Source organism: Halichoerus grypus, chromosome 6, assembly GCF_964656455.1.
Source record: "Halichoerus grypus chromosome 6, mHalGry1.hap1.1, whole genome shotgun sequence".
In the NCBI taxonomy this organism is placed as follows: Eukaryota; Metazoa; Chordata; class Mammalia; order Carnivora; family Phocidae; genus Halichoerus; species Halichoerus grypus.
This window is the reverse complement of record NC_135717.1, coordinates 20,532,432-20,554,384: the sequence shown is the minus strand read 5'-3', so window position 1 is coordinate 20,554,384 and position 21,953 is coordinate 20,532,432. Positions and strand designations below refer to the sequence as shown.

At 49.3% G+C, this 21,953-nt stretch overlaps 1 protein-coding gene across 10 annotated transcripts in view; it reads left to right on the top strand.

Annotated features, from left to right (window-relative positions):
• TNRC6A (trinucleotide repeat containing adaptor 6A) overlaps positions 1-19,417 on the top strand; it is a 100,766-nt gene extending 81,349 nt beyond the window's left edge. For 9 of the 10 annotated variants that reach the window (XM_036112483.2, XM_078074677.1, XM_036112484.2 and 6 more), the window contains 7 exons: positions 8,205-8,363; positions 9,570-9,710; positions 11,187-11,294; positions 12,622-12,843; positions 15,111-15,181; positions 15,932-16,071; positions 16,523-19,417. In XM_036112483.2, the coding sequence (XP_035968376.2) occupies positions 8,205-8,363; positions 9,570-9,710; positions 11,187-11,294; positions 12,622-12,843; positions 15,111-15,181; positions 15,932-16,071; positions 16,523-16,898 (1,217 nt within the window). In that variant the 3' untranslated portion in view covers positions 16,899-19,417. The remainder of the gene's footprint in view (positions 1-8,204; positions 8,364-9,569; positions 9,711-11,186; positions 11,295-12,621; positions 12,844-15,110; positions 15,182-15,931; positions 16,072-16,522) is intronic. The other variant, XM_036112487.2, reaches the window with a different exon arrangement.
• The last annotated feature ends 2,536 nt before the right edge of the window (positions 19,418-21,953 follow it).

The window sequence follows — 21,953 nt, the reverse complement described above, 5'->3', positions numbered from 1 at the left end:
TAGTATGATAACGTGAAGTCCATTGGAAGATGGAGTCAGGAATGAGGAACTGTGAGTGTGGTGGGTGTGGAAGGCTTTACCACACAAAGAACTAGAGAAAGAATAACAAAGAGTATATAGCATTTGAAAAGTTCAAAAACAGGACAGCCTGGTGGGTTCTGTTGTGTGGGCCTATCACGAAGGTGAAGGGGTTAGAGAGGAAGGAGGAGGAAGGCAAAGCTACCATAGTAGGTGTGGAGCAAATTGCAGACAACTTTATGCCATCAATCATTTTAAATTTGAAAGTGGTGGTTATCCAGAGGCACAAAAGACTCAGAGCAGTGTGAGACAGAAGGCAGTGGACATGGAGGGAGTGCACCAGAAAGAGTCTTAGAATTAAGGACAGGAGGGCTGGGTAAGTAACCTAACTCCTTGGGCGAACACATGATCATCCGTGACGTACCTGCGCTTGCGTGGTCGCTCCACTGAGCACGCTGTGGCACTGTGAGCATTCTTGGGGCGGGGAGCGTGCGAGCTTGGGAGTGCAGGTAGTGTGGTAGAAATAGGGGAATCAAAGCAGGCGTGGTGGGACAGATACTGAATTGATGTTAGGCTTGTTGAGTGAAGTATTTTGGGGATGGCACAACATGGAAAAGCCCAGTAAGACATTAGGAATAGAGGCTAGCACTCAGAAGAAAAATCTGAGTAGAGTAAGGTTTGGTATTCATCAGAATGTTGAGGTCATGGGCATAGGTGAGGTTGCCCAGAGGGACAGAGCCTAGAAGAGAACAAGGACAGCATCCCGGAGCCGCTAGTGGTGAAAGGAGTGTCTGGAGAGGTCAGATGTGGAGAGCTAAGAAAATGCTTCTACCGTGTGGTTTTTTGTCTGCTCGAGTTAAAATGGATATTTCTATGTCTGCCTTGCTTATCTGAGCCTCAGTTTCTTTGTAAAAATGACCTGCCTCTTCCCTTCCTTGCGCTGCTGTGGTAGGTGCACCGTCCCTCATACGTTCTCCGGTGTTTGGCATCCTGGCGGATAGCGTGTCATATACAAGGGGTTCTCGGGCAGCGTAGGTTTTGGAGTCAGATAACATCCCCATTTCCACTTAAAAGTCTTTTTTAAACTTAATATCGATCATTTTTTCACTGCATTTTATTGCATACACTGTTTTCTTTTGCACAGATCCGTAGTGTGAGCGGTAAATTGTTTTTAGTAATTAGCTTAAACATTAAATATCTTTGTTCTTACATACATAGCAATCCAGTGAATATTCTAGGAATGTTCTTCTCTTCAGAATAGGAAGGAAGAGGTCAATACTTTTTTTTTACTTCAGTCTAGATCCCTCCCATTCTCCCTCCCGCCCCCCCCCCCCCCGCACTATTCTTCATGTACTTAATTTGACACTTGAAACTTAGTCATTCTTGGGCGCCTGGGCGGCTCAGTCGGTTAAGCGTCTGCCTTCAGCTCAGGTCATGATCCCGGGGGCCTGGGATCGAGTCCCACATCGGGCTCCCTGCTCAGCCAGGGAGCCTGCTTCTTCCTCTCCCTCTGCTGCTCCCCCCTGCTTGTGCGCGCGTGCTCGCTCGCTCTCTCTCTTTCTGCCAAATAAATAAATATAAATCTTTAAAAAAACAAAAGAAAGAAACTTAGTCATTTTTTCTCTTTGGTTTTTTTGTTTGTTTTTAAAGATTTTATCTACTTATTTGACAGAGACACAGTGAGAGAGGGAACACAAGCAGGGGGAGTGGGAGAGGGAGAAGCAGGCTTCCCGCGGAGCAGGGAGCCCGATGTGGGGCTTGATCCCAGGACCCCGGGATCATGACCTGAGCTGAAGGCAGACGCTTAATGGCTGAGCCACCCAGGTGCCCCTCTCTTTGTTTTTTAAAATTATTTTTCTGGGACACCTGGGTGACTCAGTTAAGTATCCGACTCCTGATTTTCGGCTCAGGTCATGATCTCAGGGTTGTGGGATCAAGCCCCACGTCAGTCTCTGCGCTCAGCGTGGAGTCTGCGTGAGATCCTCTCTCCCACTGTCCTTCCCCTGCTTGTGCTTGCTTGCTTGCTGCTCATACACTCACTTCCTCCCAGAAATGGCTCCTTCTTGATCAGTAGCTCCTCCTCCTCTTATTCTCTCTCTCTCCTGGCAGAGACTTAGAATCTTCTCAGGCACATTCTTTTTATTTGTTGGCTTTGTTTTCCCTTTTCCTTACATTAAAAAGAGAGAGAGAAATGTTGATCATCCTGTCCCTTATACTTTGGCATAGATTCCCTTACAAAAATAAAATTCACATCTAGCTGTATTCAGGAGAGCTCCCAAAGCTGCCAGCCCATAACTGATGTTTTGTTAGACCCTCACTATTTTGAAAGTCATCTTTTTGAACCAACATCTATGTAAACATGCAGGAACTTTCATGTACAGATTCAGACTTCTGGCATCTCTTTGGAAATACGGAGGTCTGGCAGCACCGAGCTCCGAAGCAATAAGCACCCAGAGCGGAGCAGCTGCGGCCCGTGTGCTTGCGGCTCGTTGCCCCTCCCCGTTGTCTTCTCTACTCAACTCAGTGATAGCGTCATTTGCTATTTGCCTTTGCACTTAACTGGGGAGTGTGGTTTGTTTTGTTTCATTTCTCTTCTCACTCCCCTCACACCAGTGCCCTCCCCTCCACTGGTGGAGAGAGATTTTCTTATGGTCCCTAACCAGAGAAATATTTGCCTATAGTCATGCTTCTGTTTGGGGAAGGACCGTGGGATTTGCCTGTAGCCAGCCTCCTTCACTTCTTTGTAAACCCCGAGCAGGCTTGTTGGCGTTTGTGTTTCCCTGTCGTAGAGAAGGGGGTCTGTTGTCCTCTGGCGTGGAGCAGTGTAGAGGTCTTTGTCAGGGGCGGTGTGATCGTGCTCTTCAGCCTCACACCAGACCTAAGCTGAGCCCGGGGAGGGGAGAGGCCTACGGGGAAGGCCTCTGGCTGGCACTGACCACTTGCAGTACAGTCTTAGGTGGGTTCTCTTTTTATCACCATTTAGTGAAGCTTAGAGAGCTACTAAGTTAATTGTGGAGCAGAGAAGAAAGGGCAAATGCAGGAGACCTTCTGTGTCAGAGGTCCCCAAGACCACTTTCAAGTTCAGTGATTTGCCAGAAGAATTGACAGAACTCAGAAAAGCTGTAATACTCATGGTTGTGGTTTATTACAGCAGAAGAATCAGATGAAAATCAGCAGTGGAAAAAGGCACATAGGGCACAGTCCAGGAGAAGTTTCCTATTGTCCTCTCCCAGTGGAGTTTCACGGACCTAATTTCTCCAGAAACAATGTGTAAAACCACGTACAAAGTATCGCCAGCCAGAGAAGCTCCCCCAAGCCTTGGTGTCCAGGGTTTTTACTGGGGGTCAGTCACATAGGCATCAGACACCTGCATGACTCAGTCCCCAAGCCCCTGCAGGCCTCTCAGAGGTCAGACATAAACACAGTGTGACCCAGGCCTCAAGCAAACAAAGACAGGCGTGCGCCAGAAGTCGTGTTGCCATAAACTGTCCGGCCTGGCTGAGGCCCAGGGTCTGCAGAGGTGCTCTCAGGCCTGTGGGATGGTCGTGGGCTTAGGGAAGCCCAGCAGTGGTTGAGGGCCAGGCCTGAAGCGCTTCACAGTATGTGTGCCAGGCCTACTGTGCTAGCCCTTTACTGCGCACCCTCCAGAGTAAGAAAAGCCAGATTTGTTAAGGAAAGTAAGGTGGAATGGAGGCCAGGACATCTGACCAGGAAATTGTGCGTCGCAGAAGGCTTGGACTGTTATTTGCGATGCTTTTTGGTCTTAAGGTCCTGTGACTAGAAGGCTGTTTATAAAACCTTTTCCCTTGTAAGCCAGCACCCAGCACAGTGTTCTGGGCAGGGGGCGCATATATAGAGATTCGAATATTTCAGTCTTAGGGTTGAGGGCATGGATTCCGGAAGGCCTGTGATCTCTTAAGCTGAGATACGAAAGATAACGGGAGTTAACCAAGCAGAGGTGATGGGAGGGGACCCCAGGGGTGGTGTGGAGTATGAAGACTTCTAGAGTGTTAGCCCCTCTGTCCTGGAGGGCTCACTGTTGCAGGGTGTTAGGCCGGAAGTGGCGTGATGTGTGTTTGGGGATTACTCTGGCTGCAGTGTGGCCGCCCGGGGAGTGGAGGGAGACGACTGTAGCCTGACCCAGTGTAGCAGTGCTCTGCCATCAAGAACCGTGCCTTCATTTCGCAGTATATGCAAATACCCAATCATCATGTTGTACACTTGAAACTAATACAGTGTTCTATGTCAGCTATATTTCAGTAAAAATATTTTGAAGACAAGATTAAACAAGTTAAAAAGACACCCACTAAAACAAAAATAGAAGCCCTCCACATTTTCAGAAAAGATAGAAACAGATACCATGTTTTCAAAGAGTTTTTAAAGAATCTACAAAGAAATAAAAGGCATCATACAAAATAATGAGAAACTGGGACCAAATATACGTCAAATTGATAAATATAAATGGGCTGAACTAATTTATTAAAAAAAATTCACATTGAATCATAAAGCAAAATCCAACTCTTGGCTGCATACAAGGGACCGAAAACAAAATAATTTAGAAATCTTTACAGTTGTGCCAAAAAACAAAACAAAACAACTGTAGGAAGCAGAATTGATAGGACTTAGTGATTTAAGATAATGGGAGGGGAGCCAGAAGAGCCTCTCTACTTTCAAACTTAAGCAACATCTGTTCCTCTGATTAATACCAAAAGGACATTTTTGTGACGTTCATTCCTTTCTGTTGGATTTTATCCTGAAACTTTATTTGACTAAACTTGGCTTAAAGGTCAGGTCAGTTTGCTGGTTTGTGAACATTGGACTGATGATTATTGGAAATTGAAGGTGAAATTGACATGTGGTAGAAAGAACATTGGACCCTAAATCAAACAGACCTGAATTCTAAGTTGAATTTGCCACTCGGTGGCACATCATATTTGGAATTTTTCTTTTTTTTTTTTTTAAGATTTTTTTTTTTTAATTTATTTGACAGAGAGAGACACAGCGAGAGAGGGAACCCAAGCAGGGGGAGCGGGAGAGGGAGAAGCAGGCTTCCTGCGGAGCAGGGAGCCTGATGTGGGGCTCGATCCCAGGACCTCGGGATCATGACCCGAGCTGAAGGCGGACGCTTAACAACTGAGCCACCCAGGCGTCCCTGGAATTTTTCTTAAGAGTGGGAATTGTAGGGACACCTGGGTGGCTCAGTTGGTTGGGCGTCTGCCTTCGGCAGATCATGATCCCTGGGCCCTGGGATCAAGTCCCGCATTGGGCTCCTTGCTCAGTGGGGAGCCTGCCTCTCCCTCTGCTCCTCCCCCTGCTTGTGCTCTCTCTCTCTCTCTCTGATAAATAAATAAAATCTTAAAAAAAAAAAAGTGGGAATGGCAGTTGACTCGGGTGACAAAATGGCAAAATAAATACAGACCCTGGATTTGAGAGCTTGCTGTGCTGCTTATTAGCTACGGTCAAGTAATTTAACCTTTATCTGCTAAATGGGAGTATAATATAGTACCTCCTGTGATGTTCGAGGATGAATGGGGCGTGTGACGCACTGACGCACTAGGATAGGGTAAGACACTAAGTGGCCCGTCGGTGGGGGCTTCCTTACTGTCGCCGCCTCCACTGTTGGCTCCCCCCCCCCGCCTGCCTCTAAGAACAGTGTGTCCGTGCGAATCCTGCCTGCTTGCATCCAGCTACCCCTGCCACCTGGACACACGTACCTTCCGTTTTCCGTACCTTCTCCCATGTTAATGGGAGCGGTTAATAGAATATGACTGGATCCTAGCTGCCTCTGGGTCAAGCCTGTTTTCCTTTTTAATAAAATCAAGTTTTAATAAGTAGAAATGGATTTTTTGTACTGAAAGGGAGGAATACTTTTATCAGCGCAGGTTCTTACAGTAGAATTAATCACTTAAAATGTGGCATCTGTGCTCGCTTACTGTATTGCTTGCAACTGCTACTTTATTCATACCACTGAGCTCCCAAGTGGTTTTAATTCACTTTACAGAAAAGATACACAGTTCACTCAGATAAAAGTAACTAGATAAGGAAGCCAGAGAAGAGAGGGGTTGGAATTGGTGGAATAACTAGGCCTAGTCACGGATGGGTTAGTGCCCACCAGTGATGGTGCCCTGAGGTCCCATCAGGCCGGCTCTGCCCCCGAATCACTGATACAGAAGCTTGGTGTTGTGACTGCTTCCAGGGGAGTCTTGGTCACTGAGTAAACGAGGCTAAAGCAACATTCAGGGCTCTGCTGTATTTCTCCAGGCGCTCACAGCATCTGTGACCAGGGCTTTTCCTCAGACCTGCGTCAAAGCTGGCACGAGTGGGTGGGTGTTTGGTTTTCCTCTTCACCCTGGCTCCTCCTCAGCTAACAAGTGTGCCTCCTTCTGTTGGGTTATTGAAGCTAGAAGCTTGAGAGAGATCCTCTCTCTCTCTCTCTCTCTCTCTCTCTCTCCTGTAAGTTTATTTACTTACAATACATATAATTTACATATAATACAGTTCTCTTGGTACAGTGTACCATCCGGTGGCTTTTGGTATACTCTTGAGTCGCGGGAGTCGAACGTTTCCCCGGTCCCAGGAGAGTCCCTGGGGGGTTGCTCCTCGCCCCTCCTGGACTTCCCTTCCCTCCCAGCCATGCAGAAACACAAGTCTGTTTTCTGTGGCTTTGCTTCGCTGGACTGCTCGCGTCAGTGGAAGCATGTATTACCCGGTCCTGTGTGACTGGCCTTTTGGGGGCATGTTTTCAAGGTTCATTGGTGTTGAAATGTGCATTAGTGCTCATTCCTTTTACAGTTGTGTTGGATGATGCCGCATTTGGTTTATCCATCCATCCCGTGCTGCCTGTCTGGGTGTAAGATGTTCTCGATTTCTTCCTTTCTCCAACCTCCACATCAGTCCATCTGTGAATAGTGCCCATTCTCCTTCCAAAATGCACAGTCCGAGCATCCGTAGCACCTCGCTGCCTCAGCAGCCGCCCTGCGGTCTTGGCCCCCCTGCTTCCGTTCTCCACACGCCAGCAGCAGGGACCTCAGACGAATCAGGTTGTCTCACTTCTCTTCTTACAGCCCTTGCTGTGTCCTGCAAAGCCCTGCATGAGGGTGTTGCAAAATCTGATGCCTTCAGGGGACAGGCAGGGCCAAGGGCAGCGGGAGCAGGCACTCCTCACCTCGGGACCTACCAGGTCATCCCTGCAGCGCTGTCGTGTCCTTCACTCTCCCGCTGACTGCTTTTCAGACAAAACAGCCTTTCCGTTCCTCACACAGGCCAAGCTGCTTTTCTCCTCGGGTCTTTGTGCAGGCTGTGCCCACTGCCTGGCATCTCCTCCCTGGACCCTTTTTTCACGCTGGCGCGGCCCCCCCACCCCTTCCGTTGCCCTGTCCGTGCTCGGCCCGCTCCCCGGGCTGTGGGGAGGGCCTGCCCCGTCGTCCGCCCGCCTTCCTGGGGCCAGCACTTAGCGTGGCTGCCGGAGCCGGCCCACTGAGGGAGGGGTGTGCTTGCTGCGTGTGTCAAGCTTTCGTCATTTTAAGATGTGTTCAAAGATGAGTGTGGAGAATAAATCGCCGGAAAACAAATGACCATTTCTAAGCGAAAATAAGTTGTCTTTTTGTGGGATTTCACACTCATTTGGATAACAGGTATCTTTACTGATGCTGTGTATAATCATAAGGGGGTGTGTATAGGTAGAAATGTAAACCTCCTGATCGAAAAGGTTATTTGCTTTCATTACATACAGGGGTCAGAGCCATTTCCTGGATTCTTGGGTACACCTCTCTGCCACTTACAACGTTCTCCACCACAATGCCTTCTTTACCGTTGCTGTATTTCATCCCTCTGGTGCTCCTCATTCACCAACAACACACGCAAAATACAGGTGTTTTAATGATTCGGAAATAAACTGGGGCCCATACTCTGGTCGCTTATTGATGATTATGGTCCTTCTTATCCTCCTTGAAATAAAATTCACTATGATAATGTTTAGATCTCAGGACGTAAGAGAGTTAAAAGTGATTGACGTCTGGAAGAGTTCAGAGCTTGCTTTCCTCCTTGACTTTTCACACTGTCTACAGGACGCAGTTTGGAACCCACAGATCTCATACAGGGTATCCTGGTGATATTTGAGAAACTACAAGAAATAAATTCACTCATGTATTTTGCCTCACATTCACTATCATTTTTTCTCTCTTTAGGTGCTATTTCAAGTGGTTTCAGGCTGGAAGAGTCTCCATTTGTTCCCTATGACTTTATGAACAGCAGTACTTCTCCAGCCAGCCCTCCGGGTTCAGTAGGAGATGGCTGGCCACGTGCCAAATCGCCTAACGGCTCTAGCAGTGTTAACTGGCCACCAGGTAAAGTGCTGACCGCGTCTTTCATGAGGCTCTGCTTCCCTTAGGTGTCATTACCGCTAGATGAGCTAGTGATGTAGGCCCGTTTGGGCGGACCGGCCTGAGCTCTGCCAGGGGTGGGAAGGATGCACACAGGACGCACGGAAAGCTGAGCATCGGGGCTCAGGCAGAGGAGCCAGTCTGGCCTGTTAGCAGTGCCTTTATGCTCCAGTCAGTGAAGGGGGAGGGAGTCCCACCGGCCGGTGTGAGGAATAAAATAAAACCTTTGTTCCGGGTTCCTCTTCATCTGCACCAGGGGACGGACTAGACGGTTTCATCTGGACTGAAGCATTACCAGGAATGGACTTACGGCCTTCTTTTCTGTTTGCTTTGCTATGGCTTGTGATTTAATAAAGCACTTTAAAATGTTACCGTTTAGGGGCGCCTGGCTGGCTCAGCCCATAGAGCACGCAACTCTTGATCTCCGGGTTGTAAGTTTGAGCCTCACATTGGGTGTAGAGATCACTTTAAAATCTTTTTTTTTTTTAAGATTTTATTTATTTGAGAGAGTGTGAGAGAGAGAGCACGAGCAGGGGGAAGGACAGAGAGAGATAGAGAAGCTGACTCCCCGCCGAGCAGGAAGCCCAGTGTGGGGTTTGATCCCAGGACCCCGAGATCCGAGATCATAACCTGAGCGGAAGGCAGGCACTCAACCAACTGAGCCACCCAGGCACCCTTATTATTATTATTTTTAAGATTCTATTTTTGGGGAGCCTGGGTGGCTCAATCGGTTGAGCGTCTGCCTTTGGCTCAGGTCATGATCTCAGGGTCCTGGGATCGAGTCCCGCATTGGGCTCCCTGCTCAGCAGGGAGTCTGCTTCTCCCTCTCCCCTTGCTTTTCCCCATGCTCATCCTCATGTGCTTGCTCTCTCTCTCTTTGTCAAATAAAATCTTTTAAAAATAAAAAAATAAATTCAAAAAGCAAAATGTTACTGTTTAAAAATATATAAACCCCGAGAAATGATTTCATTTGCAAAAATACGCAGGTTATTCATAAATAGCAGCTTACGTTACACTAATAGTAGTACTGAATCAGTCTCTTAGAGTGCTAGTATTAACTGGAAAATACTTGAGAATTGCATAGGCTTTAGGAATACAAGTTTTGCTTATTTAATAATGGATCTTTAAGTGATAATTAAGCTTGAACTAATTTTAAGTTTTCGTTTCCAGAATTTCGCCCTGGTGAACCATGGAAAGGTTATCCAAACATTGACCCTGAAACTGACCCTTACGTCACTCCTGGCAGTGTCATAAACAATCTTTCAATTAATACTGTGCGGGAAGTTGACCACCTCAGGGACAGGAACAGTGGTACGTAGGCGGGTACAAGACAGAATTTCTGAATGATGCCGGATGACGCTAAAGTTTAAGAATGGTTCACAGAGGATGTGATACTTTCAGCCCATCACAGCATCTGACATCCAAGGGAGTCATGAAAATAAAAAGTGAATTCTCAATTTTCCCATAGGTGGTTCTTTGCCACTTTAAAAATGATGAGGATTTATTATCATTTGATACAGTAAACATATATATTCACTTAACACAAAGGACCAACAAATAATTTGCTTTCCAGGAATTGTAGTAGCAACTGAAAGGTTGTTACCTACTTTATAACAAGTTTCAGTGTTGTGATTATTAAGAAATGGGTGTTTCATATAAAAGATGTTATATTATCATTCATTTATACACTCTTGTGTATAAAAAGGAACTTTTGTGTGAGGAAGCAATTTAGCTTTCTTTGTCTCTCCGAAAATGTAAATTAAGACCAATTGAAGGGTCCCTCCAGTTCAGATGCACTTTTTAATGGGTTATCAAACACAGTCATCCTACCACCTACCATATAGTTTTCCCTCACCCCAGTCATTTAAAGTATTCTCTGCATGCACCTGAAGGAAGGTGAGGGGAGTGAAAGAAAATCCTTTGTTTCCGTTCGAAACCTACATCCTCCTATTCCTCTAAACAGTTTATAACAAGACATAGAACAGCATTTTATGTTAAGTATATGATTCTGTTAACAGGTGTTTGCCATATCACCATGGTCAGGAAAGAATCCTCATTCTAAAATGGCTGAATTTAACAGACCACTGTGTAGAAGTAGTTAAAGTACCCGTCGCTGTCCCAGCAGAATAGCAGGGACAGAGCCAAGGGGAGAGCCTCCCAGCCTTGTATGTAGTTAATGGAAGAATCTGGCAGCTTGCAGAAACGGGCTTCTTGTTTGTGGAAGATTGTTAGTCAGGAGAGGAGTTTAGATTTGATGTTAGAAGACACGAACCATTGAAGGGATGGAGTGGGAGGCCAGGTCGGAGTTATTACAGATCCAGACGACAGTCCAGCCTGGAGTGGGGCCCAGTAGTCGGGGGTTTCGAACATAGGGGGAAGCCTAGGATTGGGAGGCTGCTGTGGGGCATGATGGAGGGTGGGGGCCTGCTGGTGCCAGGGTGCCCCGGGGGGAGGGGGTGGTCTGGTGAGAAGTCGCTGGAGTTCGGTCGGGGGTTTGGGGGCAGGAGGACCTAGCCCTCCTTCGGGAGCCCAAAGTGGGACACAGAGCCAGAGTGTCAGGCAGAGGAGGGAAGCTACCTCACTGAGCCACGGTCAGAGCAGTGAGCGGGCCCACTGGGCGCCCTGTCGTGAAGGCAGGAAGGAAGGTGCCGTCGTGGGCACCGTCCCGGGACCCCAGCGTCCGTTTCCTTTCTCCTGCACTGCAGCCTCACTGGAAGCTTCTGCTTATTCTTCAAGCGCCGTGCCCCTTGCTCTGGGGATGACTAACTGGGCTCTTCCCCCACATAGGGTCATCCTCATCCTTGAACACCACGCTGCCTTCAACTAGTGCCTGGTCATCCATTCGTGCCTCCAACTACAACGTTCCCCTCAGCAGTACAGCACAAAGCACTTCAGGTGGGCCTCGTCCTGGGCTTGCCGAGGCCCTGTCGGAGGAACGGGGTACTCACCACCGGGGGCTGGGGCTGTTGTGGGGAAGCCTTCTCTTTATCTGAAGTCTTCTCGAGGAGGTAGGAGGGTATATTTCTGAACCTGAGAAAAGACTTGTAACACCATTTGTCCCTTTCTAAAATTGACTAGACCCAGCAGTCATTTCTAAAACAATCCCCTTTCCCTGAGCCGCTCTCACTCTCTCGTCTGAGAGCCAGCTCGTTAAATGCAGCTTCATTCGAAGCAATTCTCAAATGAGGCAGTTTTTATTTTTGTAATTTCTAATCCTTTGCAGACTGATAGTTCTGTAGAGTGTAGCAAACCTGACCTTGGACTTGCTGGAAAAGCGATCATACTTGGGAGCTGTGGCCATGTCCGGTTGCTGTCCACTTATGAACGCTCGCTCTGCATTTCTGTGCTTGTTCTGTCAGAGACCAGTGAGAGCCCGCGTGGTGACCAGGCTTCCCACCACTCCGAGTCTCACTGACTTAACGGATGTTCACTTTATGAATCAAGTACAAACATAGTGAACGGTGACAGAAGTCACAAAATTTTCCATCCACTTCTGCCCCCTCATGGTTTTGTGGGATTATTTTGAACGAGTTTACCGTGTGCCCGCACACCCGCGTTGCCGTGAGGCAGCGCTCTCAGGAAGTGAGCTTTCTCCTCCTCCTCCTCCTCTTTTTTTTTTTAAAGCCAGACAGGCCTGGGGTTGAATCCTGGCTGTGCGCAGGACCCATAGGCAGGTTGTTAACCTCTCAGACCTCGGTAGGATGTGTGTCAGGATTAGAGCTAGTCTGCACCAAGTGCCGCTCGGCACAGAGAGGTGCCCAGGGAACGTCGGCTGTGAGGACTCCCTGAGTTGGGGCTACTTTTGTGGTCCTTTTTCCCGTGTGTAAACCAGAGAGTTCTAAAATCTATTTAATGACCTATGTGACGATCTCGAGTGACTCAGTTATGGTCATAAAGGTAAGGAGTTCCCAGTTGCTGTTTTAGAGCGATTGCAAGCAGTGGTTTTTGTTTTGATTTTGGTTGCAGTATGGTTTTGTACACTGGGCTAAGAATTTCATAAGTCTTGAAATTTTTAATAGACCAGTGGTTTGAGTGTTTTGAGTCAAGGGAGCAGCTTCCTTTTGGCTTTTGTGGGGTTTTTTTGGCAGTTTGAGTTGGGGACTTTTAATATTAAGAGTTTCTTTTTGGGGGAGAATGGGTGCTGTCGTTATTTAAATTTTCTCTTTGCTAAAAGCATTATCTCCCCCCCCCACCCCCCGCTGTTTTTTTTCCCTGTGAGTAGCCAGAAATAGTGATTCCAAATTGACATGGTCTCCTGGTTCAGTTACAAACACCTCTCTGGCTCATGAGCTGTGGAAGGTCCCTTTACCACCTAAAAACATCACTGCTCCGTCCCGCCCACCTCCGGGACTGACTGGTCAGAAGCCACCCTTGTCTACGTGGGATAACTCTCCCCTTCGTGTAGGTGGAGGATGGGGGAATTCTGACGCCAGGTACACCCCAGGTGAGACGAACATGATGCTCGGGATGGTTTCTTGTGGTTTCTTTGCTGAACAGGAATGCACAGTTGAGTCTAACAGAGACCTGTGCGTTACCCACTATAAAGTAGGATTCGAACTTAGACGTGCGACTCCCCGCACATTGCCATCTTCCACAATTTTTAGGTCTTTGTGAGTCTTAAATTTTACTTGAAATTGTACCTGGTTTACTTAAGAACACGTGGCCAAAGCCACACACAGTCAGTGGTCAGGTTAACGGAATGGACGTCACGTCTCTTTTCGGAAGTTCCCCGGAGCCTGAGAACGTCTCCTCACGTCCTGCTCGTGGCAGGCGCACAGGGTCACAGCGTGCCGGGGAGAGAGGCTGGGGAAGGGGGAGCAGCCCAGCTGGGCCTGTTTGGGTGGCAGCTTGGCCTGACCGTGTATAGTTTCAGCAGGGACGTGCGAGAGTGGAAGGAGGTCCTGGGAGTTAACGGTGCGGGGTCAGCAGTCCCAGGAAAACCGCCCCCTGGCGTCCCCTCCCTGCTCCTCCTGCACATGACTCGCACTGCATTTGGACTGGCATTGTGTCCCCACCCTGACACACACACAGGTCGAACTAGCTGTCTACCAGTTGTACCAGTAAACACGGTCTTGGTCTTCATTCTCCTCCGTCCCCGAACTGTAGCAGACTTTCTCATCTCTAGGCTGAAAATAGTAAAACTTCATAGCGATGTCCGAGCTTTAGATAGGTGATTGGCTGAAAGAAAGCTTGCCAGTGTTTCCTTTGGGAAAAAGTTCTAAGGGACGGGGAGTGGAGTTTTGATTCCATGAAAGAATGCAAGCTACTAAATGCACGTGAATGTAGTCGGTGTCCTGTGTGAGCGGTTCTTTCGGGCCGCGGGTGCTTCTGGGCGCCAGCTGCGTGGCCGCTGGTGGCACGGCGACGGGAGAGGGTACAGTGCCCGGGGCCCCGCGCTCAGGGGGCCTGGTGGAACCGAGTAAGGGTCGGCCAGGCAAAGCAGAGAGGACACGTACGCCAAGGCGAGCAGGCCAGGAAAGCGCTAGCACTCCTGTGGGGGTTGCCAGAGACTTGGGGGTGTGGTGAGCCAGTGCAGGGAGAGCTGAGTAGGCAGGCGCCGTGTCACAGCGCAGTCTTTCTCAGGCACGCCGACGCATTGCTCAGGTACCTCAGACGCTCAGGAATGATTGGATCCGAAAGTCTGTGCTGTGGGAGCTCGGGCGCCCTGGGGCTGAGCAGGAAGGCCAGTCTGGGAGCTCCTCGGGAGCCAGCCAGACACAGAAACGTCTGGGTGATTGCAAGCTCACTCTTTCCGATTGAAGTCCAGTGGACACACGGCGTACGGTAGCTTCAGACGTACGACTCAGTGATTCAGCAAGTCTCTACGTGACGCTGTGCGCACCTCAAGTGTAGCTACCATCTGTCCCCACACACTGTTCCAGTACCATCGACTGTATTCCCCATGCTGAACCTTTTCCTGTGTCGTCTTCATTCCCTAACTGGAAGCCTGGACCTCCCTCTCCCCTTCCCATTTTGCCCACCCCCAACCCCACCACCCTTGCCCCAGCAACCTTCAGTTTGCTCTCTGTATTTATAGGTTTGATCCGGCTTTGTTTGTTTTTGTTTTTTTTTAAATTCCACATACAAGTGAGATCGTATGGTATTTGCCTTTCTCTGACGTATTTTAGTTAGCATAATACCTTCTAGGGCCATCCATGTTGTCACATGAGGCAAGATCTCATCCTTGTTTGTGGCTAATACTCCATTGTGTATTTATGCCACATCTTCCTTATCCATTTGTCTGTTGAGGGACAGTGATTGAAGGTTTCTAAATCCCCTTAGAGCTTCACACCCTGTGAGGCATGCCTGCAGTCATCAGACCATACCTTAGATAATCACAAACGAGGCCTTTCCCCAGAGGTGCCATTTTGAGATCGTTTTAGCCTTATAAACCAAAGGATGGCAAAGGGATACGGCCTTTTGTGCTCCCTCGCCTGCTGTGTGATGAGCTGGGGGCTGTCTGAGCTCACTCTCCCCAGAGGCAGAGCCACCTGGCCCGGGAAGTAAGGCCTGGTCAGAGCTGGTGTGAGCGGCCCCCGGAGCCATGGGGAAATGGCCGCAGTAGAAGTGCAGGCGGCTGGGCGGGCAGGGCAGGGCACCAGGGGCCCAGGTGCTCCTCCCAAGCAGCCATCGCTTGACGGGGATGTGTTTGTCCTCAGTGTCATTCGGGCCTCAGCTGTGGAAAACTGACTTGCCCTTCTTTGTCCTTAGGTTCCAGCTGGGGTGAGAGCAGCTCAGGGAGAATAACAAATTGGCTTGTTCTAAAGAACCTTACACCTCAGGTAAGAATATCAGGCACCCTGGCCAATAGGCACAGGCCAGGTAGCACGGGAACAGAGGGTTCCAAGGCTTGTTTGAGAGGAGGTCCTACCCAGGCCTCCCACGGCTACTGAGTAGACCAGGCCGAGGAAGTCACAGAGGATGATCTTTGGATGCCTCAGGCAGGCTGTGGTCTGACCCAGTTTGTTTACACTACAAAATGTGCACGGAGCCGACCAAAATTGATCCCTCAGTCTCGCTGCAGAGATGCTGCTGGAGTATGATTAGGTCCGGGCTAGGATCGGGGTCTGTACTTTCATGCAGGTGGTCCTTGTACTGCAGTCGAGAAACCCTGGTCTGCCCTTGTAGATGAGAAAATCTCCTTAGGCCCCGGACCACCCCTCCTCTGGAGGCTGGATGTTAAGAGCCCACCCCCTCCTCTCCCAGGGAGCAGTGCCTTGATGAATCCTGTCCTCAGGGCAGGGAAGAGAGAAGACATGAAGCCACAGCAGGGGCATGGCTAACTAAGGAAGTGGGGATCTGGGGAGTGTCCAGGAATCTAGAGGCCACAGAGGTATGGCTCTGGGACCAGTGGAGGTGGGGAGGGGGGCACTGGACCCCGTCACAGCAGTGAGTCCCAGTGAAGAGTGTCAGCAGGAGTGCAGAACCTCGGGCAGGAAAGAGAGGAGCAGAGTCCCAGCCTGGGACGACCTCCCTGGATGGTCCTCGTGACGGATCATCTAATTGGCGGCACCCCACACTCTGTCTCCTAGATCGATGGCTCAACTCTGCGTACTCTGTGCATGCAGCATGGCCCACTGATAACATTCCACCTGAACCTCCCACATGGAAATGCTTTGGTCCGTTACAGTTCAAAAGAAGAGGTAGTGAAGGCACAAAAGTCTCTGCACATGTAAGTTGGCCGTCCGGTGCCCTCATGATTGGAAGAGTTTGGGTTCCCTTGTGTGTGGAAACACAGCTGATGACACTGTGTGTCATCTCCGGGCCAGCACGTGGGGCCCTGCGGTGAGAGTGCTTCGTAAGGTGGCAACCTCGCTCTGTCTTGGGTTCCAAGGTCAGTACTCCTAAGGGGAAGCGTCACCCCTCAAAATGGCCCTAGACAAATCTCTTAAATCACCTATAGGAGACAAAAAAGCCTTGATCTGTCTAGATACCACAACCACACGAGTGGGGCAGGTTTTGCGGTGGGCCCTGGAGAGCCCTGGGCCAGGCCTGGCGCCACCACCCCCCTCCGCCCCTCCCCCCTCCCCTTTTGAGCAGAGGCTGAGTGTTCCCCTCACTTCGAATCAGACCCTTGAGACGCCCCGAGTCTTCACCGCATCCCCTCTGTCTCTTCCCTCCAGGTGTGTATTGGGGAACACTACTATTCTTGCTGAGTTTGCCAGTGAAGAGGAGATCAGCCGTTTCTTTGCACAAAGTCAGTCTCTGACCCCTTCTCCCGGCTGGCAGTCTCTCGGGTCCAGCCAGAGCCGGCTGGGCTCCCTCGACTGTTCCCACTCGTTCTCCAGCCGGACCGATCTCAATCACTGGAATGGTGCTGGGCTGTCGGGAACTCACTGTGGAGACCTTCACGGCACTTCACTCTGGGGGACCCCACATTATTCCACAAGCCTGTGGGGTCCTCCCAGCAGCAGCGACCCCAGGGGAATTAGCAGCCCATCCCCCATTAACGCTTTTCTTTCTGTTGACCACCTGGGTGGGGGTGGAGAGTCCATGTAACGTGTCGACGTAGACTCACGAACTGTGACCTCAAGAAGCGTAAAGAAAGGAGCACGAAGTTGGGCTCGCCACCTGTGGGAACAGCTCTTCTCTGCACATTTTCCACTTTGTTTTCCCTGAAACATATCAGTTTGAATACTTGAATCATGCAGGCCAATATTATAATGTGAAAAGGTATCTATCTATTTACACTCCCAAATAGCGCCATACATGCTAAACCGTATAGAATGAGCTCACTTGTGTATATTCATCATGTTTAGCCTTTGGGTTCTTTTTTTTTTTCCTCCCCGCCCCTCCCCTTCTTCCCTTCCCGATTTCCCTCCCCATCCCTCACCCCCCGTTTTCCTTTCTCTCTCTTTTTCTTTTTCTTTTTTTCTTTCTCGCTCTTTTTTTTTTTTTTTTTTTTTTTTTGCGAGACCATTTTTTTGGGCTGATAATGTATGAGCTTTTAACTTTGCACTGAATGATGTTCTCTCGTCTAATCGGCAATATGGGGGGGCAGCTGTTCCGGTGTAAATGTTTACTCAAGGATGTTCTTAAAGGTGTGCGCTCTCTACTATGCCTTGATGTTTGCCTACCTTACTGTGGTGTCGTGGAGTTTAAAAGACCCGAGTTCTGATGCTGACGTAGGACTATAAATGAAAGTATTGCACCAGTGTTTTCATGTTCTAAAACTAAAGAATTTCGCTCTGCAGTTTGAAAAACTGTGGCCACAGCTGTGACTTGCAGCCCCCCTGCCACCCAGGACGGGCCCTGCACTTTGAATAGGCTTTCCATTTTGTTTTGAAGGTTCCCACGGTGAACCTTCTTGTTTACAGATTTTTTTGTTTGTTTTTTGAGAAAAAAAAATGTTTACTCTTCCATCATTTAAAAAAAATTTAAAAGACAAAAAAAAAAAAAACAATGGAGGATGATTTACAAGATGCTTTCTATCTCTGGGAAAAAGGAGCAGCATTTGGCCATGTTCTTTTGTTTTCTATTCCTGTCCTAAATCCAAGAGCATGGTTCTCAGGAAAACCAGTTCCCCAGTTAGGAAAAAAAAAAAAATTTTAAAAATAAAAAAATAAAAAAAATATCTCCTTGTAGTTTCTTATAGGAAAAAAAAAACGAAAACCCCAACTTTTAGCACTGATACTACATATTGGTCTGTTAAAGAAGTTTCTCTGCCAAAAAAAAGAAAAAAACAAAAAAACGCTTAAAGCTGGAGTTGACATTCTGCTTTCAGATGCTGTCTTTTTATTAGTGAGTGATGACGGTTTGCTAATAATCAATAGGTGATAATTTTTTGTAACCCCATCAAGTGGCTCTCTCCGTTTCTGCTCTCCTGTGACTGTGTTAATGTTGAATTGTTGTACCTTAAAGCCGGAATCAGTAACTATGCATACTGTAGCCAAGGTACCGGGCTTACAGAATTGTTTGTTGTATAAAGAAAATTTTAAATGTTGTTGCAAACTAACGAGTTACACCATTTTTAAACTTACTTTCTCCTCGCCCCCTTTTTTTGCCCACAAATGGTATTATAATGCTTGCTTAGTCAAAGAAGACGGGCCAAACAAGGGTAAACATTTTAACAGCGCAGAATTTGCCATCATTTCATTGCCTTGATCTAACTGTTTGTGTCCTAAGATGCAAAAGAAGTCAGTGGCTTTTAACTGTTTACAAATAGAATGTGATTGTAAAATGTACAGTTTGGTTGTGTTTGAATTATGAAATCCCTCCCGATATAATAAACCATGACTTTTTGGCTGCTCAACATTAATTGTCTCTTTTTTGTGAATTTCTTTGTACGCTCTTTTTTACAATGAACGTTCCAACGTTGCTGTATATGAGGGTCCTCATAGAGCAACCGAGTACAAATCTAAGCAAATATTTGAACATTCTATCCGAACTTCTCCACAATTTCACCCTGAAATAATGTGAGAACAATGGGAAACTGTAGCTTGCTCCTTCCTACCCTCTCTGAGCATCTTTGGGATCTTGTTGCTCAAAGCTCTCCTGTGACTTCATCTTCCCCACCATTTGTGCCCATCTCAAGCCTCAGCAAGAGACCATTTGGAACATGAAGCTTAATGACTTGCCAGTGTTCTAGTGTTAAACTCTCATACCTCTGTTACAAAATGAGAAATGCCACAACCTGGACTGGCCGCCTTCTTCCCCCTTCACGGCCCTCTCCTGACCGCGGGAGCTCTGGGGCAAAACCTGTGTGTGTATCCCAGTGTATGACTTCAGATCCTGCTCCGGCTTGCCAGGTGTGAGCTCATGTTGGACACCTTCCTATAAGCAAATGTTGTTCAATGCATTCAATGTATATTGACTTCCATACTGGTTTTTCCAAAAACCAAAGGTAGCTTTGAAAAACCACGTTTGGAAATGTTTGGAACGTTAAGCTGATTGACCTTTTGGGGCTTTGAGTAGTATATAATTGAATTCATAACTGCGTTAATTGTATTGTTAAAGTGTTTGGGAGTTTTTTGCGCTTGTTATGTGGAAATAAAGTGTTTGATTTAAAAAATGAAAAAGTGGTTTTGGTTTTTGCCTGGTCCTTAAATCATTACAGCTCTATTCCCTAAGCCGCCGTAACCTCTCTCAGCTGCTCGGGCCTTTAGTCCAGGCCCTTATTCTGCCCTCGACCTTCCCCTGACCAGGTGGTCTTGAGTCACGGCCGCCTGCGGGAGGCGCTCTAAACGCTTTCGCACATCAGGTCATGCGTTATTCCCACGTACGGCTCACAGCAGCCACGCGGTTCCCGCAGCGCCGGATGCGTGCCTGGCCCGGCTCGCCCGCCCGCGTGCGCGCTGTCCCCAGCACGAGCAGGCACCTCTGTCCCACCGCCAGTCACAGCCGCTTGCTACGGGAGCGTCATCCTCCCCTCCGGTCGGTACCTTGAGGCACTGGGCCAGGCCACCGGCTGGTGACTGAGCTCTTGCTCACCTGGGTAGGCCACATGCTCAGACGCATGGTGGGTGCTGAGTACTGGAAGGAATGACAGCCCGTCCCCCGTTGACTTTTGAAAACCGAAAATCGCCGTAGTGCCCCTGGTTGAACTGGGGGCGCCGGGGAAAGTTGAGGTGAAGTTCTTGACAGGTGGGGGGCGGGGAGTCCAATCCGGGTTCAAGGGTACGGAGAGAACAGCGTGAAGATGGGCTGGGGTGAAGGGGGCAGATGTTTGGATCACCCACAAATGGAGGTCACACTGAGTGAGTTGGCTCGCTGTTGGGTTAAAAGACCATTTCCGAGCATGGGAGCATCGGTCTCTCCCCCCTCTCCAAAGCTGAGACCAATTCCTGCGGAGCCTTTGATGCCAGATGTGGGCAGTGGGGTCACTGAGCCAGAGCCAGAATCGCAACCCCAGTGAGCTTTGGGGGCCCCTTCCAGACACCCAGCCCCGGGCCCTGGCAGGGCTTCCTCCGAGCAGGCATTCACAAGGTCATGGGAAAGGGGAACGACGGTGGTAAGTTAAGGGTCCTCTGCACGCCTGGTGCTTCTAACTCCTCTTTCTCCCCTGGACTTCAGAGCACCCCAGCCCAGCCCTGGAACTGGAAACAAAGTCCTAGCGCGGTGGCTCTCAGGTCACCTGCCAACACACCCCTAAAGGTCAGTAGAGGACGGAGGAAGTGCATCTTGGGATTGGGGGGCAGAGTTTTAAGCTCTGCATTTTAGAGTTAAAACCACACCACGTAGGAATGTTGCATTCTCCGTGGTATCTGTTTTCATCTAGAAATAAGTGTTTCGGGTAGCCAGTTACATTGCCCTGATGCTTGGGAGCGATGGGCCATGGTGAAGCCCAGGAGCCCCACTTTGAGAAGTAGGCTGGACCCTTGGTTCTGGTCGGCTTGAGCGGCAGAGACTGAGCTCCAGCAAAGGGGCAAGAGAGTGACTTCCCCGAGTCTGGGAGCCCCGTCTAAGCCTTGGAGATGCGCCTATCCTGGCTGGCTGTTGACCCGCTAGGTAGGGAAGCACCCCAACATGCTGGTAGAGCAGGACTCAGCTCTGGACAGTGAGGGGAGCTGCATCCGCGGTCCAGCCAACTTACAGGAAAAGACGAAATTCAGGTGACCCTGGGACCTGAGCAGTCCGTAGGCTGAATCCAACTCATGGACCCCCATTACGACATTACCCCACCACTGAACCACCCAGGGTTCCACTGACTTCCTTGGCTTTTTAACCAACTTTTTAAATCAATTTCTTGACGAAGTTGAAAATTGGCCATGTCGTTACTGTGTGGAAAATCAGTGCCGCTTGCCATACACAAACGGGGGCTGTCAAAAACTCAGGCACACAAAAATGTCCTCAGTTCTGCTGTATTCAGTCCAATTCGGTCAAAGTTAAAGGGGGAAATTAGAAAGTTGGGGAGAGAGAGACGTCCTGCCCGACGTGGCTAGACGCACGGCCAGGGCAAAGCAGTATTTGCGTGTGATGCAGTGTTACCTCCTTCGACTAAAAAGCTTTCAGGTTACCCTCAGCCCCAGGGGTGGTTCCCCTGCACTCAGCAGAAACCCCAAGCTGCTTCCCGCGGCCTGGGAGGCCCTGCGTGCCCTGCCCTGCCCCGCTGCCCTCCACTAGCTCAGTGCCCCGGGCCCTGCTGGCTTCCCGCCCATCCTCCAGCACTCCTGACCCTTGCTGTCCTGTAAACTGTGGTGGCCCCGTTGGTGAGGGCTGGCTGCTCCTCACAAGGGGCCTGGGGACCTCCTCCTCCTCCTCCTGTCACAGCCTTCGGGAGCAGCCCCTCCCTGCAAGACTTGCTGAGGAAAACGGACTCGGTCCATATTCAGGGATGGGAGAGATGCAGTTTCCCCAGCGATGCAAGGACCAGCTGGAGCTCCCGCTCTGGAGCTTCAACGGGCAGAGTGTCGGGGGTGAGGGGAGGTTGTAGGAACCCACAGAAGGAAACTGGGTCTGAGCCATCCCACTGTCCTAGAAAGGCAGCCAGCTGGGCGGTGTGTGCGCATGGTGGTGGGGGAAGAGGTCGAGCGGGAGAGGGGCTTGCAGCGAGAGCCTGACAGACCCTGGCAGAGCATGGCCAGGTGAGGGGAGGGCAAGCTGCCCAGAGGAGCC